The 19,664-nt window shown below is 44.0% G+C and overlaps 1 protein-coding gene across 1 annotated transcript in view; it reads left to right on the top strand.

Annotated features, from left to right (window-relative positions):
- Nucleotides 1-19,664, top strand: part of LOC137651651 (uncharacterized) — a 128,930-nt gene that overhangs the window by 4,662 nt on the left and 104,604 nt on the right. The window contains exons 2-3 of the mRNA XM_068384870.1: nucleotides 15,893-16,072; nucleotides 16,334-16,563. Coding sequence (XP_068240971.1) covers nucleotides 15,893-16,072; nucleotides 16,334-16,563 — 410 coding nt within the window. The remainder of the gene's footprint in view (nucleotides 1-15,892; nucleotides 16,073-16,333; nucleotides 16,564-19,664) is intronic.

Below are 19,664 nucleotides of genomic sequence, written 5' to 3'. Positions count from 1 at the left end.
GTAAAGTGTGAGAGCTCCTTCTGCGGAGTTCGCCACCCGGACTTCTACGGGCATAAGGACCTACGCCCCCTGTGCAGCAAAAATGGGCAATCTCAAGTATTGGGATCCGCATTCCTAATCAACCTGCAAAGGCCTTCTTGATGAGGCGTTCGACAACCCTCCGTCCGCGGAGGCCAAGGACAACGCTTGAGAGAAACTGCGCAAGTGGGTGCGCGGTTTCCAGAAGAACGCCACCGGGCTTTATCTCCCCAACGAGAAGATGAGGGCCTTGCTTTTCCCTAAAGCTCTTTCGGACTCTGTGATTCCCCAGGATCAGATTCCCTGCGTCCAACTAGTAGTTGAACCCGACATTTCGGCTACACTCCGAAAGTGTCATCTCGACGAGATGGAGAAGATGTCGGAAGTCTCCGACAACACCGAGAGGACCTTAATTGGTGAGGATCTGGAGGAAGAAGATGATCAGGTGGAGTTCCCTGATTCGGAGAGCGAGGTCGCCCAAACACCTCCAGTAACCCCTGTTGTGGTCGAGGAGCCAGTCCCCTCTACCTCCGCCGCCTCGGAACCCCTGCTGCCCGCCACCCAAGATGCTATCCGGGTATTGGTGGCACTGATGGATGAGAAGCTCCGTAAGAACCAAGAGGAGCTCAAAGTTCATCTTTTAGGTATGAAACTACTGAAGAAGATCTCTGTTAAGGATTTTCCCCCCTGCTCGGAGTCTAACCCTTGGAGGTACGCCGAGCATATGCCAATTACAACTGGCAAAATCTTCATTTACGATCGGCGTGGGTCCATCCTCTTGGAAGAAGTGGAATTCTTCCCCAGCTTTGAGGCTTACCCGGACTGTTAGTCCGGCTCAGGTCCGAACTGGCTTCCAAGGAAGAGACCGAACCCAAAGAAGTGATCGTCTTCGATCACTCGAAAGCCCAAGCCATGCTGGCAGTGTCTTAAGAGTTGGGGTTTTACCAACTCTAAAATTCCAGCATTGAGCAAGAAGCACCCGTCCTTTCTTGCTCCCTCTACTGCGACCTTTCCCTTTGTTGAAAAGGCCTTCCATGCAGTCATGAAGGCGGTGGAGGAAGGAAAGCCCTGCCCTACCCTGGAGGAGTGTAGGCCTCTCTCCCTCGCCCTTCCCCCCGACGACAGATTCTGGAAAGATATCCAGTTCACTTTCACGGTCGGGAAACTGGAACCTGGCGCGGCTGGCCGTCAGTTCAATGAGGATCTTCCAAAGCTGAACGACCACCTTCTTCGTCGGGAGCAGGAGACCAAGGAGAGACTAGCTGCCTCCCTGTCTCATCAAATTCAGCTTGAGGTCATGGCCGGGGACGTTAGGGTCCCAGATTTGTATATGGTTCTCTCGAAGACCCACCTAGTGACAGTGATGAAGGACTTGTATAGCTTCATCAAGGCCCGGAGAGCCTGCAGAGAATTCGTGTTTGCCAACGCGGCAGTGAAACACGAACCCCGGAAGCTAGTCTCCTCCAACATCTGGGGCAAGCATCTCTTCCCAACAGCTCTGGTGAAAGAGATTGTGGACAAAGCCGCCTCTGAGAACTGGAACCTTCTCAACAAGTGGGGCATGTCCTGCAAAAGGAAATCCTCTCAGCAAGAAGGCCCTCAGCCTAAAAGGAAATCCTCCAGACCACGACCCCAGCAGCGTCAACCCAAATGCCAGTTTCTGGCTCCCGCTACTCCCCAAGTGGTTGCACAACCACAACAGACCTTTCAGTTGGTCCCCCAACCGGTGGTGTCCCAATCACCAGTCTTCACCCCTGCCTATAAACGACCATCCACTACCTTTCGTCCCAGAGGTAGAGGCTCCGGCAGAGACTCCTCTCGCCGCCCCTCCAGGGGCAGAGGAGGAAGGGGAGCTAGCAGCCGAGATGGCAAACCCTCAGGAAACCAGAAGCAATGAAGTGCTTCCGGTGGGAGGAAGACTCCGCCACTTTCAGGATCGTTGGACCTTCGATCCTTGGGCACACAGCATCATCAAGAAGGGACTAGGTTGGAGCTGGACGCAACCACTACCAACCTTCAACCAATTCTTCCAGCCTTCAACCCCCATCTTGGAAGAATATGTCCTAAAAATCTTGAACAAGAAAGTGATCAAGAGGGTAAAGTCCACCAGGTTCCAAGGAAGACTATTTTGTGTTCCCAAGGACTCAGACAAACTTAGTCATTTTCGACTTGTCCCCCCTCAACAAGTTCATTGCGGACAACAAATTCAAGATGCTGACCCTTCAACAAATAAGAGCCATACTGCCTCACAAGGCCTATACGGTCTCAATAGACCTGGCGGACGCCTACTGGCACATCTCAATGAATCACCACGCTTCCTCCTACCTAGGATTCCGGCTCCAAAGAAAAAGCTACGCCTTTAGAGCCATGCCCTTCGGGCTCAACGTGGCTCCGAGAATCTTCACCAAGCTAGCTGACACAATCGTCCATCAGCTACGCCTTCAGGGCGTCCAAGTGATGGCCTACCTCGACGACTGGCTGGTCTGGTCAACATCGCCAGAAGAATGTTTGAGAGCTTGCAGCAAAGTGACCCAGTTACTGGAACATCTGGGTTTCAAAATAAACACCAAGAAGTCTCGCCTCGCTCCAGCTCAGAAGTTCCAATGGTTAGGAATCCATTGGGATCTTCAGTCACACCGCCTTTCCATCCCGCTGAAGAAAAGGAAAGAATTAGCCGGGTCTGTCAGAAGACTTCTCAAATCCAAACGGATCTCAAGACGACAGCAGGAGCAAGTACTCGGCTCCCTACAGTTCGCCTCAGTGACAAACCCAGTGCTACGAGCACAGCTAAAGAATGCCTCAGGAGTCTGGAGACGAAACGCATCCATCGCTCGAAGAGATCTCAAGAGACCCCTACCGAAGAGGCTTCGCTCCCTTCTAAGACCGTGGTCAGAAGCAAGAACCTTGAAAAGATCCATCCCTCTCCAACCTCCGCCTCCATCGATCAACATCTACACGGACGCTTCTCTGGATGGTTGGGGGGGTCACTCCCATCAACGGCAAGTTCAAGGAACATGGTCTCCCCTATTCAAGACGTTTCACATCAACATCTTGGAGGTCATGGCGGTTCTTCTCACCCTGAAGAAATTATCCCCGCGTCCCTTGATACACATCAGTCTAACTCTGGACAGCTCGGTAGTAGTCAGATGTCTCAACCGTCAGGGCTCGAGATCGCCCCACATAAACCAGGTGCTATTACCCATCTTCCGCCTGGCGGACAGGAAGAAATGGCACCTATCTGCAGTTCACCTACAAGTATTCCGCAACGTGACAGTGGACGCTCTATCAAGGACAAGCCCCATAGAGTCGGAATGGTCCCTAGACACAAAATCATTCTCCTTCATCTCTCGTCAAGTCCCGGAACTACAGATCGACCTCTTCGTGACGAGCGACAACAAGCAACTTATTCGATATGTGGCCCCTTACGAGGACCCCAAAGCGGAAGCAGTGGACGCCATGTCCCTGGACTGGAACAGATGGTCCAAGATTTACCTGTTCCCTTCACCCAACCTTCTGCTGAAAGTCCTCTCCAAACTGAGAACCTTCAAAGGGACAGCAGCCCTAGTGGCTCCCAAGTGGCCCCGGAGCAACTGGTTCCCCCTAGTCCTGGAGCTACAGCTCAAGTTGATCCCCCTGCCGGGCCCAGTTCTCTCCCAACAGGTGCAGAAGTCGATTGTCTTCGCTTCATCAAAGAAAGTCAAAGACCTTCATCTCATGATTTTCTCTCCCTAGCCGTGAAGAAAAGGTTTGGGATCTCGAAGAAAAGTTTAGACTTCCTAGAGGAATACAAAACAAAGTTTACCAGAAGGCAATATGAATCATCCTGGAAGAAGTGGGTATCCTTCGTCAAGGCGAAAAATCCTACGGAAATCTCTATAGATTTCTGCATGTCCTTCTTTATTCACCTTCATGGACAAGGCTTAGCAGCCAATACGATTTCCACCTGCAAATCGGCCTTGACTAGACCACTTCTGTACGCCTTCCAAATAGATTTATCCAGCGAAATCTTCAATAAACTCCCGAAGGCGTGCGCTAGACTCCGTCCAGCACCTCCACCGAGACCCATCACCTGGTCCCTGGATAAGGTGCTCCATTTTGCCTCTAACCTGGACAACGAATCTTGCCCTCTGAAAGACTTTACTCAAAAAGTGATCTTCCTTTTTTCTCTCGCTTCGGGAGCCCAAGTCAGTGAAATAGTGGCATTATCAAGAGAAGAGGGCCAGATACAGTTCGCCGACACGGGGGAACTTACCCTCTTCCCCGACCCCATGTTTCTCGCTAAAAATGAACTTCCCACCAAAAGATGGGGCCCTTGGAGAATCTGCCCACTGAAGGAAGATGTCTCTCTATGCCCAGTGGAGAGCCTTAAGGTCTATCTTCAAAGAACTTCAGATTTTGGCAGAGGACAACTCTTTAAAGGAGAAACTTCAGGTAGTGACCTGTCACTAAAACAACTAAGAGCGAAAATCACCTACTTTATTCGCAGAGCGGATCCTGACAGTACACCCGCAGGTCATGATCCTAGGAAAGTTGCCTCATCCCTGAACTTTTTCCAAGAAATGGATATTGAAAGCCTCCGATCCTTCACAGGCTGGAGGTCACCTAGAGTATTCTTCAAACACTATGCGAAGCAGGTGCACGAAATAAAACGATTCGTGGTAGCAGCTGGTAGTTTGATGAAACCGGCTGTTTAGTGCTGCGTAGAACAGTGAGTTATTTCTGGACTTTCACTCAAACGGGTGCCTGTGTTGACCCTAGTGCGATACATAGTAATTTCAAAGGACACTTAGTGTCACTAATAGACTGTTCTTCATCAAGGTGAAGTGACACGTGTGCCATTCTTACATGTGTGCCACATGTTCTTGGACATGAAGTTTATAATGAATTTAAAGACTGGCGTTCCCCCGGGAACTTGTGCTTAAAGGCAAAATATTTCCCTTTCAGATTCCACATCACCGTCACCCTCTTACAGGAAATCTATGTCTATTATCCAATATTATCATTGTAAATAATTTTCCATATTTCCATGCAATTTTCAAATAAAATAATTATTTTATTTACCATAGCGTCTGATTTCGCTCCTATCTTTCGTATGAAAATAAATTGCTGTTCTTGTTTTATTTGCTTCTATTTCTATGGTTAATTGTAATTAATATACCTACTACCTGATATACACTCATCTAATGGTATAAATTTGTTCCTACACAAATATTTAACCTTCTGATCTGTCTTCGAGACCGGCACGATCTCTTCATCCAGGTGTGTCTATCTTCGTCAGGTTACTTCGAGATGTTCCTCTTGTCCAATTAGGACTTCCCTGCCAGGGGGTCTGGAAGCCAGGTCATTGTAATGCCGCTGGTAATGACATTTAACGGAGATGTCACGGTCTCTTCAGTCACCAGACCGCAGGAATATTAGTCGAGGTAGAAGGCACTTGAAATGGGAAAAATCCACGATACATTAATTCTCTAGTACACTTCCATCAGGACGACATGGCTTGAGCCCAAAAAACAGATTTTGAGCGAAGCGAAAAATCTATTTTTGGGTGAGATGGCCATGTCGTCCTGATGGACCCGCCCAACTGTTCCAGTTCAGCCTGCCAGGCCCCTCCCTGCTATACTGTATCGCGGAAGCCGGTAGAAAGCTGGACTTAGGAATGAGGACGGACGTGACGTCACACAGTATGGCGGACTGTTTGTTTACGTTGCGAGTACCATAGCAGTAACGAAGGAGGGTAACTTTGGAACGGCTCCTCAGTTACCTCGCCACCTTTCTCCTCGAAGCGTAAACGCTATGTGGGGTGCAGATGGCCATGTGGCGTGTTAATGCATGCGTCCCCTGTTGATATATGATATCCTAGAGGGAAACCTTTAGGGTACTCGCACCAGAAGTTAGAATTCTGTGAAACCTTTAGTTTAATTCTCTGGGAATATCTACCGTAGTCATATATACCCTAAGGAAGCTACTGAAGGAACCTTCCATCAGGACGACATGGCCATCTCACCCAAAAATAGATTTTTCGCTTCGCTCAAAATCCGTTATATATTTCTAAACAAACTTATTTTTGGGTGAGGTAGCCATGTCGTCCTGATGGAAGGTTCCTTAAGGTAGCTTCCTAGGGTATATTTGATTACAGTGATATTCCCAGAGAATTTACCTTTAGGTCTCCAGAATTCTAACTCCTGGTGCGAATATCCTTAAGATTACCCTTAAGGATATCGTATAATATCAGGGGACGTATATCTTGATACGACATAAAGCAATCTTCACCTCGAATAGCGTTTTCACTACGAGGGGGAAAGTGGCAAAAATCGAAGGGGAGCCGTTATCAAGGTACCCTTCCTCTGTTAGTACCTTGAGCTACCTTGAGTATCTAGATGGCGCCATCGTCGCCGCCATGTTTATTCCTTGTAGCGTTGAGCAAGGTGCTACAGATATAGTAGTTTCGGGAGGGATCCTGCCAAGGTCTTTTCTATAAAAAGGAGAGCGGCCCCATCAGGACGACATGGCTATTTCACCCAAAAATGGATTTTCCGCTTCGCTCAAAAATCTGTTTTTGGGGCTCAGGCCATGTCGTCCTAATGGAAGGTTACCAGAGCATTATTAGAAAGTACTGTATCTGTGGATTTCCAAATGTGCCTTAACCTCAAGACAATATTTCCTTGGTCATTCAGACCATAGAGACATATGGCGTTACCGTTATACGTCATTACTTCTAATCATGAACTATGTTAGTGCTTCCTGCCCCCTGCAGGGAAGAGTCATACCAGACTCAGGAAAAGTCTCGAGGTTTGCATATCCCATATGAACAAACCTAGCAACAATAGCATACAGGTCTCACTGTATACAAAGCCAGTCGAAGTTTGTATTCTCAATAAGAACAAAGGTTTTTATAAGCCACCATAGCGTCCAAGGCCTACAGACTTAGCTGTATGCAAAATCAGACAAGTTTGTACCCATGTAGGAACAAAGTATGCATAGGCAGAGTTATTTATTTTGTTCACATGTCAATATGCAGATTATTAAGGAATAAATAATGCTCACAAATATCTTTATTTATTTAAATTTGGGGCGAAATAAGATGCAAATACCAATCAAATATTTATTGGTAATCAATAAATAGTAATCCAGCATACATTATATAGTAATAATAAAATGATAGTGAATACGAAGGAAACATAAAATACAGACGAGACCAAAAATGCTTGCTTCACCTGAAAGGGAATGATAATTAATGCCACAAAACTGAAAATTTAATAAATTTTCTAATATGCATTTCTATGAATGACTGTCTTTTTGCTCTGTGTAAAGAACACATGGCACAAGTGTTATCTCTATGTTTCTTCACCTTTAATAACTGGAACAGTCCATAGTGTCACCCTGGTAACACTTCACTTTACGTGTTGCACTGTAAGGTGTCAACACGTACACCCTATTCATAACAGTCCTAATCAAATCACTGTTCCTCGCAGCGCGAAGCGACAGGTTTTAGCACACTACCTGCTGCCACCACATACCTTTTCAGCTCTTGCACTTACTTCACGTAGTCTTTAAGGAACACTCTGGATGACTTTCATCCAGTATACGAGCGAAGACGCTCAAAATCCATGTATTGGAAGAAGTTCAATGACGAAGCAAATTTTCTAGGATCGTAACCTGCGGGTGTACTGTCAGGATCCGCTCTGCGAATGAAGTAGGTGATCTTCGCCCTTAGTTGTTTTAGGGATAAGTTTGAGCCCGAGGTTTCTCCTTTAAAGAGCTGTCCTCCCCTGAAGTCTGAAGTTCTACGAAGATAGACCTTTAGACACTCTACTGGACACAGCGAGACATCTTCCTTCAGAGGGCAGATTCTCCAGAGACCCCACCTTTTGGTAGGTAGCTCGTTCTTGGCGAGAAACGTTCTGTGAACTGAATATGGCCCTCATCCCGAGAAAGGGCCACTATTTCTCTAACTCTGCCCCCCGAGGCTAGAGCAAACAAGAATATAACCTTTTTAGTCAAGTCTTTCAGAGAGCAATCCTCATTGTTCACTGTTGAGGCAAAGTGTAGGACCTTATCCAAGGACCATGAGATGGGCTTCGGAGGTGCTGCAGGCCTAAGTTTAGCACATGCCTTAGGGATCTTGTTAAAGATTTCATTGGACAAGTCTACTTGGAAGGCGTAAAGCAGAGGTCTAGTCAAGGCTGATTTACACGTTGTTATCGTGTTGGCTGCCAGACCTTGTCCATGAAGGTGAATAAAGAAGGATAAACAGAAATCTGTTGAGATCTATTTTAGTGTTTTTGCCTTGACAAAAGCAACCCACTTCTTCCAAGACGACTCATATTGCCTTCTGGTAGATTTAGACTTATATTCTTCTAAGAAGTCTATACTGTCTCTCGAGATCCCAAACCTTTTCTTAACTGCTAAGGAGAGAAAATCATGAAATGAAGGTTTTGGGTTTTCTGTGATGAAGCGAAGACAGTCGACTTCTGTACTTGTTGAGTCAGAACTGGGTCCGGCAGAGGGACCAGCCTCAGCTGCAATTCCAATACTAGAGGGAACCAATTGCTCTTCGGCCACTTGGGAGCCACGAGGGCTGCCGTTCCCTGAAAGGATCTCAGCTTGTTGAGGACCTTCAACAGAAGGTTGGTTAGAGGGTCCTCGTATGGGGCCACATAATGAGGTAGCTTCTTGTTGTCGCTCGTCACGAAGAGGTCGATCTGCAGTTCTGGGACTTGACGTAAGATGAAGGAGAATGATCTTGCGTCTAGGGACCATTCTGACTCTATCGGCGTGAGCCTGGATAGAGCGTCCGCTGTCATATTGTGGAACCCTTGAAGGTGAACTGCTGATAAGTGCCATCTCTTCTTTTCTGCCAAGCGGAAGATGGCCAACCTCACTTGGTTGATTTGGGGTGATCTCGAACCTTGACGATTCAAACATCTCACTATCACCTCTCTGTCCTGAATCAGTCTTATGTGGACTGAATGGCAAGGAGAAAATTTCTTCAGTGTGAAAAAGACTGCCCTGGCCTCCAAAATGTTGATGTGGAAGGTCTTGAATAGAGAGGACCAAGTCCCTTGGACTTTCCGTTGGTGAGAGTGACCTCCCCATCCTTCCTTTGATGCGTCCGTGTGGATAATAACTGAAGGTAGAGTTGGTTGCAAAGGCACCGACCTCTTCAGGTTCTTGGCCTTCGACCATGTCTTGAGAAGTGATCGTAGTCGAGTCGGTATCGGTCTTCTTAGATCTCTTCGAGCGTTTGATGCGTATCTTCTCTAGACTCCTGATGCATCCTTTAACTGTGCTCTTAGCACCGGGTCTGTCACTGATGCAGACTGAAGGGAGCGCAGCACTCTCTCTTGTTGGCGTCTTGATATCCTGTCGGATTTCAGTAGACTCTTGACAGATCCCGCTATCTTTCTCCTCTTCTTTGGTGGAATGGAGAGGCGGTGTGACTTAAGTTCCAATGTATTCCAAGCCATTGAAACTCCTGAGCTGGAGATAGTCTAGACTTTTTAACGTTGATATTGAATCCCAGATGTTCCAGGAAGTGGATCACTTTCTTGTATGCTTGCATACATTCCATCTCGGATGCTGCCCACAGTAGCCAATCGTCCAGGTAGGCTACCACCTGGAGGACACCTTCTAGACGAAGTTGTTGAACGACTGCATCTGCAAGCTTTGTAAAGATCCTTGGGTTTATGTTTAGTCCGAAGGGCATGGCCCTGAAGACGTATTTCTTCTTCTGTAGCCTGAATCCGAGGTAGAGGAGAGTGGGCGATTGATTGGAATATGCCAATAGGCATCTTCCATGACAATGGAGACTGTTTACGCCCGTTTTGGCAGCAGGGTCCTTATGTGTTGAAGGGTCAGCATCCTGAACTTGTAGTTTTCTATGAACTTGTAGAGTGGCGACAAGTCTAGAATGACTCTTGAGTTTGTCTGAGTCCTTCTTGGGAACACAAAACATCCTTCCTTGGAATTTGATTGACTTTGCTCTCCTTATCACCCGTTTGCTCAAGAGTTCTCAGGTATATTCTTCCAGGACGGGGGTGGAGTGTAGGAAGAATTGAGAAAATGATGGTGGTGGAGCTGTCCTCCAGCTCACCTAGTCCGTTCTTGATCAGGCTGTGGGCCCAGGGATCGAAGGTCCAGCGATCCCGAAATGATTGGAGTCTTCCTCCTAGCGGAAACATCTCATTGCTTCGGTTATCGGGAGGAATTGCCTCCTTGACCGCGCCCTCCCCTAACCCCTCTTCCTCTTGAGGGGCGTCTAGAGGAGCTTCTATTTGACCCTCTACCTTTAGGGCGAAAGGTAGTGGTCTGCCTCTCATAGGCGGGAGTAAAGGCTGGTGACTGGGTCACCATCTGCTGGGGTACCATCTGGTAGATGGGTTGGGGTTGTGCCACCATCTGGGGCACCCCAGTCATCGGAAGTTGTTGCTGTTGTCTGGCAGAGCGAGAGGGCAACCTTGGCCTCTTTGTCTTCCTCTTCGGGTGGGGACCCTCATCCGGGGAAGACTTCCTCTTAGCCGACAAATCAAAGTATCATCAACGCCTCCATGGCAATTACCAGAGATATCTTTTTGTAAATGCTTTATTGGAGTTAAGAAGAATATGACTGACTTAGAAGCCAGGTCTCTTTTTATGGAACGTGTTGAAGAACATAGAGGATCGACTCTTATATATACTGATGGCTCCAAATCTGATGCTGGCGTTGGATTTGGAGTACATAGTAATGGTTGTAATTGTAGAGGTGCACTTCCTCTAACAGCTTCCATATTTACTGCCGAACTGTATGGCATACTAACCAGTATTGAGAAAATAGCGTTGGAGAAGGAGGGTAATTTTACAATTTTTAGTGATGCAAGGAGTGTCCTTCAAGCTTTAGAAGTTTTTAATTCTAGCAACCCTCTAGTTTTAAAGATTTTAGAATGGCTTTTTATTATTGGACGGAGAGGTATAACAGTTAGATTTTGTTGGGTTCCAGCACATGTAGGCGTGTCTGGGAATGAGAAGGCAGATTCACTGGCAAAGAATGCTGCATCTGAGTTGCTGCCAAGAAGATATCCATTTCCGTGTAACGATTTCCTACCTAACATCAAGAAATTGCTTTGTCATAAATGGCAACAGCACTGGGATAGTCTAGATGGCAATAAAATGAGAGAGGTAACAAATGCCATATCTCCTTGGAGGTATAACATGATGCCCCGAAAATGGGAGACTTCTCTTTGTCGTCTCCGTATTGGTCACACTCGGTTGACACACGAGTTTCTGCTGAAGGGCCAACACCAACCCTATTTTGAAGACTGTTTAGTACCTCTAACAGTGAGGTATTTGTTGACCAAATGCCCCAATTATAATAAATTAAGGAATAGATATTTGTTTGAGGCTCGAGGTGAGGGTGGCAGGTTCATCCTCTCCAAGATTCTTGGACATGATGTGTCCTACTATGCAAGTGGCATTTTTAGATTTATTTCAGAAGCAGGTCTTTTGAAAACTATCTGACGTTTATAATGACATCCAACTTTTACGGTTTTAATTTAATAATCTTTAATTTTTTTGTATATATAAACTAAATGATATCGGCGTCTATGACCTTAGATGTCAGGATGACTGAAAACCTTAAATCGATTAATCAATCTTAGCCGACATGCCCCACTTTTGGAGAAAATTCCTGTTCTCCGTGGCAGCCTTGTCGACTATTTCCTTGACCATTTCACTCGGGAAGAGGTCCTTTCCCCAGGTATTGGAAGATATCAGCTTCCTGGGTTCGTGCCTCACCGCAGCCGAAGCAAACACAAGCTCCCTATATGCCCTTCTGGCCCTAACGAAGTCATATAGGTCCTTGACCAGCGTTGCCAAATGTGATTTGGCCGCAGAAGTCTCTGCTCCGAACGTTGCAGAAGACTCGTGCACACTTAGGGTGGTCCTCCTGTAAAGAGAGGAAAACTAAATGAGTATATGGTAGTTCATCTCACCTGATAAAGTATATAAATATTATTTTTAATATTTTGCATTTTTTATTGCTTATAGCTTAGGATAGACAAGCTAGAAACGAATTAGGAAAGACACATACATAAGGTTTCGTGTCCAGCCAATTTCTGTGACCTCCCTCAAAATTAAAGCCTAGGGTTATCCTATTTAGGAGGCCCAATGGAAGAGTTCTACCCTGTAAGGATAGATAAGTGTAACTTAACACTGACTTCCCAAAGGTTTTAATAATGAGGGTCATTTGTAACTGATCATCTATCAGTATATGGAAAGAAATTTCCTTTCCTTATATAGTATGGTCTCAACAATAGACTGTGCATGGAAACACAGAGTATGTTGGAAAATTAACTACTGTATACTTATACTATAGTTTTCTGTTTGCAGTATGATCTATACTGCAAATATACTGGTCACTGTATAGTCATATACTGTAGTTCTAGCCGACATGTTGCCGGCAAGGTTAGCACCTGGGGCACAGTTCAGGCTGCCGGCACACTAGTCCAGCCGGCGTCTTGCCGGTCAGGGTAGTGGCTGGCAGCATGAACCCGGCCGGCACCTGCTGGCCAAGTCAGTTGTGCCGGCGGCTCGCCGGCTGCCGGCACACAAGTCCAGCCAGCGTCTTGCCGGCTAGGGTAGTGGCCGGCAGCATTAACCTGGCCGGCAGCTGCCGGTTAGGTTAGTACCCGGCGACACTAGCCAATAGAGAGAGAGAAAGCAAGGAGTGAAGGATGATGTAAGAGCTCTGTCTTACTGCCTTCCTCCAGAATGAGGGTTCAAATGGAAGGGGAGAATATATCATTCAGGCTTCCATCCACCCACAGACCATTGCCTGTCTCTGCCGGCCACAGGTCTGTGAATGGCAGTCCAAGAGAGGACGGAAGAACACTCTACAGTAAGGGATCTCCTGCCGTCAGCCGGCCCAGCCGGCACAGCTTTCCCAGAGCCTTGCGTCCATAAGGGAAAGCTTAGCGACTAGACTACTAGAAGCAGAAGCTCCGGCTGGCCCCACAACCTGCCAGCAAGTGGTGAGATCGTAGGACAACGGCCAAAGGGTTGCAATGGCTAGGCCATCACTAAAGGACAGAGGGGTGGGGGGGGGAAGGGTCCCTGTATGAGGTGTGGAATCAGCGGACTGGGTTGCCAGTCCATCCATGCCTTTAAGAAACTTTGTTTCGGTATTGGTGCCATCCTAGGCGGCAGGAGAATATCTATTCTCGAGCCTAGGGTCTGCCAATACAGTTAAGGGGCCGGCAGCAAGCATGCCACCTCCTCTTTATTATTATTATTATTATTACTATCCAAGCTACAACCCTAGTTGGAAAAGCAAGATGCTATAAGCCCAGGGGCTCCAACAGGGAAAAATAGCCCAGTGAGGAAAGGAAATAAGGAAATAAATAAATGGAGAACAAATTAACAATAAATCATTCTTAAATAAGAAACAACGTCAAAACAGACATGTCATATAATAAACTATCAACAACTTCAAAAACAAATATGTCATAAATAAACTATAAAAAGACTATGTCTGCCTGGTCAACAAAAAAGCATTTGCTCCAACTTTGAACTTTTGAAGTTCTACTGATTCAACCACCCGATTAGGAAGATCATTCCACAACTTGGTCACAGATGGAATAAAACTTCTAGAGTACTGCGTAGTATTGAGCCTCGTGATGGAGAAGGCCTGGCTATTAGAATTAACTGCCTGCCTAGTATTACGAACAGGATAGAATTGTCCAGGGAGATCTGAATGTAAAGGATGGTCAGAGTTGTGAAAAATCTTATGCAACATACATAATGAACTAATTGAACGACGGTGCCAGAGATTAATATCTAGATCAGGAATAAGAAATTTAATAGACCGTAAGTTTCTGTCCAACAAATTAAGATGAGAATCAGCTGCTGAAGACCAGACAGGAGAACAATACTCAAAACAAGGTAGAATGAAAGAATTAAAACACTTCTTCAGAATAGATTGATCACCGAAAATCTTGAAAGACTTTCTCAATAAGCCTATTTTTTGTGAAATTGAAGAAGACACAGACCTTATATGTTTCTCAAAAGTAAATTTACTGTCGAGAATCACACCTAAAATTTTGAAAGAGTCATACATATTTAAAGAAACATTATCAATACTGAGATCCGGATGTTGAGGAACCACCGTCCTTGACCTACTTACAATCATACTTTGAGTTTTGTTAGGATTCAACTTCATACCCCATAATTTGCACCATGCAACAAAAGAGAAACAGAGTTTCAGTGCCGGCGCCATCCTATGCAGCAGAAGAATGTCTATTCTTCAGCCTAGGGTTTGCGAGCACAGGACTAGTCTACTAGACCACAGGGAGGAGGAGGCAATATCATATAACCCCCTCAGGTGTGGTCTAGGGAGGTCTAGTCTCCTATTCCAGCAGCGTAGTCCGACAGGGAAATGACTATTCACCCTGCCAGCCAGTTGCCAGCACAAGACTATATACTCTGAGGTTCTGACCGAAACCAAAAACCTGCCATCTGTGGCTAAGAAAAGGGACAGAAAAACCCTAACCTAGTCCTGCCTGAATGACAACTCGAGGCATGACGAACTAGGATTGTAGCCTAAGGCTACACTCAGAGGGAAGGAGGGATTACCCTTAAATCTCCAATGGAGACTAGTATCGCTTTATATAATAATTCTAGGAGATATCTATCTCCGCCTGAATTGATAAAACGATACACGAGGGTAACCAGGGAACATGTATGAAAGTATACTAAAGACACTAGGCTAGTAGCCTCGTGGCAGGCGAGAATCGACTACCTTAATCACCGAAACTCTCTCGTATACTATCTCAGAAGAGGAAAATTTATATGCAATCAATGTATCTCACATGTATAAATTGCCTAAATAGCTTCATTTAATTTTAATAACACTAGGAATGTCTATTATATCAAGCATGAAAGTAAACTAAAACGCCTAGGCTAGGAAGCCTAGCGTAAGCATGGTTCAGTTACCTAAGTCGCCGAAACTATTACAAATACAATCAGCATAATATAATTAACTCCTAGCAATGAAGACTAAAAAGCTATAGTTATTCATGCTATTTATACCGGGAAAGTCGTTCTGGCTAACTAAATAACTCATGCGTTATGAACGACAGCGCCCATGACGCCCCCGGTTCAGGCAACAGTTCTCCCTCTAAATTAACTTAATTTCAACTTAATTTCACTGTGAGGCAAGAGCTAAAATTTATACAATGTAACGATCAAATACTCAACTTTCCAGAGGCAGGAAAGGCTGGAGATTGCATGATAAATCCAATAAATCCAAAAATAACGAGAAAGCAACCGGGAAAATCACCGAGCAAAATCGCTACAGATAAAAGAATAAACATGGCAGCAACGATGGTGCCATCTAGATACTCAATGTAGTAATGGAGGAAAGGTACCTTGATAACGGCTCCCCTTCTATTTTTGCCACTTTCCCCCTCGAAGCGAAAACGCTATTCGGGGTGAAGATTGCTGTGTGTCGTATCAAGATATACATCCCCTGATATTATGCGATATCCTTAAGGGAAATTTTAAGGATATTCGCGCCATGAGATAGAATTCTGGAGACCTAAAGGTAAATTCTCTGGGAATATCACTGTAGTCAAATATAACCTAGGAAGCTACTTAAAGGAACTTTCCATCAGGACGACATGACCTGAGCCCAAAAAAAACATATATAGAAATGGTGTATTTATAATAATTAGAAAAAAAGGGAGGATATAGCGGACACAGTAAATAAAATTTCTGGATTTGTATCTGTGAAACCAAAATGTTATACTTTTATTGTTTGCTTTTGGGAACAGTTTTCCAGCAAATTCATAGTAGTTTGTGAAGAATATCTCAAGTAATGTATACACTTTGTGATGCCCTATAGTCAGTAGCTGGGGCACATTGGTGGCTAAGTCAAATTAGATTGGAGACAATGGATAGCACATCTTCCAAGAATGGGACTTCAGCAGATGAAACTGATGATGGGTTATTTGGAGACCTTACCCTCCACACAGCACTCATTTTTCTCCACAATAGTTATAATACCAAAAATATAGCTAGTATGGTAAGTTGTATTCATTTGACAGCAGTAACATCTAACTTGGAAGTATTGTATACAGTGACTAAATATTATCTTTCTTGTCTATAGTTCAAATACCAATTGAAAATTATATAAATTTAAATTCCAACCTGTATGCTTAAATAGGCAGTAATATCTATTATACACTGTGCCTGTCATTGTTGATACATTTCTAAAACTTGACGGATATATTTAAAAGAATGTGAGGTATGTCAGTCACCTTAGTGTAAATATTTTTTTTTTCAGTTAATGGAAGCAGAAGCTCACCAAGCACTAGCTACTCTTTATACTTTGGATCGACAATACAGCCAGGCTATGCACCATCAGCTGTGCGCACTGTTCAAGCAAAGCAATATTCCTCAAAAGAGCAATTTGCCAATAAATAAAGATGAAGTTAAACATGATGACAGTAAGATAAGTAATGGGGAAAAGGAACCTCTTGATCAAGAAAAGCAGTCTCTTACCATAGATAAAAGGTTAGTGCTGTTTTTATTATCATTGTAAAATAAATACTGATCACATAAAGGTTAGATGAAACATCAACCACAATGTTTCTTGGTAGGCAGACAAACTACAAATACAGTAGATAACAGTAATGGTAATAACATTGGTAAGGATAATAATGTACTATCATTTACTATTTCTGACAATTTATTATCATACTTCTATGAAAATGTTAAGATTATTGAGGGCTCTAGTTATATTAGAGGCAGTAGTTGATCATTTCTATGAAACTCCCCTAATTTTCATATTGCTTCTCTCTCAAAGTTGCTCAAGTGACCCTCTGATGTCTGTCTCATAAAACCTTACTTTTCTCCCTTACAATTCAGTAACTACTACTACTCAAACATTTTCTTCAGCACCTCCAAGGGAGTTTTTTTTTTTTTTTTTTTTTTTTTTTTTTTTTTTTTTTTTTTTTTTTGTAAGGGATACGACCTTGGGTTTTTGCTCTGGCAGAAAATCTGGTCAGGATGGCTACAAGTATTGTCTGTTCTTTGATAGGGATATTGAATTCCTTGTGTCTTTCAGTCCTTCCTTGTCATAGGAATCACATCGTTTTCCAAGTTAGCTAAACAATTCAGGAAAGGCAATACTGTAGTAGTGATTGGGAAGCATACAGTATATAGAAGATTGTTGCTGAGGTTTCAGATCCATAACCATGGTTTTGTCAGCAAATGATTCTATTCTAAACAGGTTTACAATTCTCACAGAAGTTTTTGATGGAAGAGCCGTCGTCAATCAGGGGACAGTAAGGTGGGGAGTTTGGAGTTTTCAATAGTCTTGATCATTCTTACAGAATTCATGTAGATTCTAAGAAACTCCTTCAATTTTTTATTCCTAATCTATTTTTGGTCTCAGTATGGGCCCTCATGCATTCATCAGGATGATGGCTCCTGTCTTGATTGGATGAGATATTTTTGGCATCATAGTTCTGTTGTTTTTGGAAACTGACAATTTTTTAACATGTCTTTAGTAGGAATTCAGGTTCAAATCGTGTTGTTATTCCGGTTATTTTTTTTTAGAAAAGCTTGTATCTTTGAGTCGCTTGAAAATGAGGAATATCAAGTTTCATCTCGATTGGCATTAGAATGGGACTTTCGATTTAGACTAGATTTGTATTCCATTTTATCTAGTATTTATATATTATAGATTCAAAACCAACTTCAACTTGTGGAATAATGGGACAGTCCACCTCGTTTAACCCAGGGAATATCCATGGAAATAAAGATTATGGACTCCTCTCTTTTCATGGATACTTTTCGGGAAGTGTGATTAACGGTTGAAGAAGGGTTCAACCATTGTTCTAAGGCTTTCAAGCAAAAAATTTATTATACTGTAATGGGTAAGTGTGTGACATTTTCAGACATGACCGCACTGGCATAGATTAAGAACCAGAATGGAATCCTTGTTTCGAATACCAGAAGTAAGTTGATCATGGACAAATATAAGGGAAATAATCTTGTTAACTTGGTTTGTTCTAGCAAAAGGGTGATTACAGATACTTCCAATCAAATGGTTTCTAATTCTTTAGTGTGTTGGGGATTTAAAGTAGGTAGAGAGGGCCAAAAGTGAACATGTTTATGACAATGCTTAACCAGAATTAGATATGTTTCACTCACCAGTTTCTTTTTAAGGTTTTATTGACAGAAACAAATAGAGAAATGGATTTGAATCCGATGAAGGACTTGAATGTTCAAAATCATAAAATAGGAGTGCAGCAAACTCTATTACTTTAAGAATCTTTCTTTGGTAAGAAGTTTTGGAAGCAGCTCAATGGCACACCAAGTTGGTTTTGCAAAGCTTTATCTAAAAGAAACCTGCATTCCTTAGAAAATAATTGAATATTGGGTGCTTCGGTAAATGGCAGATATAGTGTAAATAAGAATTTTAAACATCTGACTTACCCGGTAGTTATATATATAGCTTACGTCCCTGACGTCACAGCATAAATTTCAAAATTCGCGCCAATCACCGATTGGGTAGCCAGGTGTATCACCTGTGCGCCCTCTAGCGAGGTACCTGGAACCATTCCATGATTCCTAAGATCTTCTCTGCCGCCGCTACCGGCGACATCGTTGGATATTTCTACTCGCTATTTACCTGATTTATTGCAGGTTACATTGGTGATGTACAATAATTTAGTTTTGACTCTCGCTCGTTTGGATTTTCTTTGGGATATTCTTGAATTACTTTTGGATTTTGATATTTTGACCCTTGCTTGTTTGATCTCTCTTATAAATATTCAAAATGGCTGACCCCCCTTCAACTTATAGAATGTGTGTGAGTGGGTGTAAGACCCGGCTTGCTAAAGCCTCTATTGATCCCCACTCTATCTGTGTAAAATTCAGAGGTAAAGTATATGAGTTGGGGGATCGTTGTGACGAATGTATTCTTTTATCTGAGAGTGAGTGGCTAGAGTTTGACCACTACACTCGTAAACTTGAGAGAGATAGGCTTAGACGAAGTTCTTCTCGTTCTTCTAGAGACTTTTCCTCTTCCCGCATCACCGAACCTAATCCTTCCCCTGTAGTGGTAGTTTCAGATCCCACTACTGTTACTGCTAATGAACCTACGCTAAAGGATATGATGGTGGCTATTCAAGTTCTGGGCATGAGGGTTGAATCGCCTGCTGTGGACAGAACTCAATTGATGTTCGACGTAAAGCATTTAAAATGTGACAGTGCTAAAAGTGCAGTGAATTTATTTAGTGCAGTGGAGGGTGCGCCTGCTCGGGCCTGTCATTCTCCCAGTTGTAGACATCTTCCAAGCTTCCCAACCTCTGGGAGAAGGAATGTCGAACGACGAAAGGAAACGAGAGGCTTTAGCTCCCGAGCAAACGTCCCCTCGAGTGTTCCTGTTGACATTTCCCAGGACGTTTGCCCTCACCATAGGAAATGTGAGGTAAAAGTGGTTTCATCATCTTCAGATGACGCAGCACCCAAACGGGGCTGGCGTCAAGCTTCCAGACCTCTGAAGAGGAAGATGGACAAGGTCGATCAACGTCCTATCATGACACCGCAAGCTCCTGGTTGCAGTCATTGGAGCAGTCCAGAGCGTTTTCCTTCTACCGAAGAGA

Source organism: Palaemon carinicauda, chromosome 13 (genome assembly GCF_036898095.1).
Source record: "Palaemon carinicauda isolate YSFRI2023 chromosome 13, ASM3689809v2, whole genome shotgun sequence".
Lineage (NCBI taxonomy): Eukaryota > Metazoa > Arthropoda > Malacostraca > Decapoda > Palaemonidae > Palaemon > Palaemon carinicauda.
This window is presented reverse-complemented; position numbering and strand designations above follow the sequence as displayed.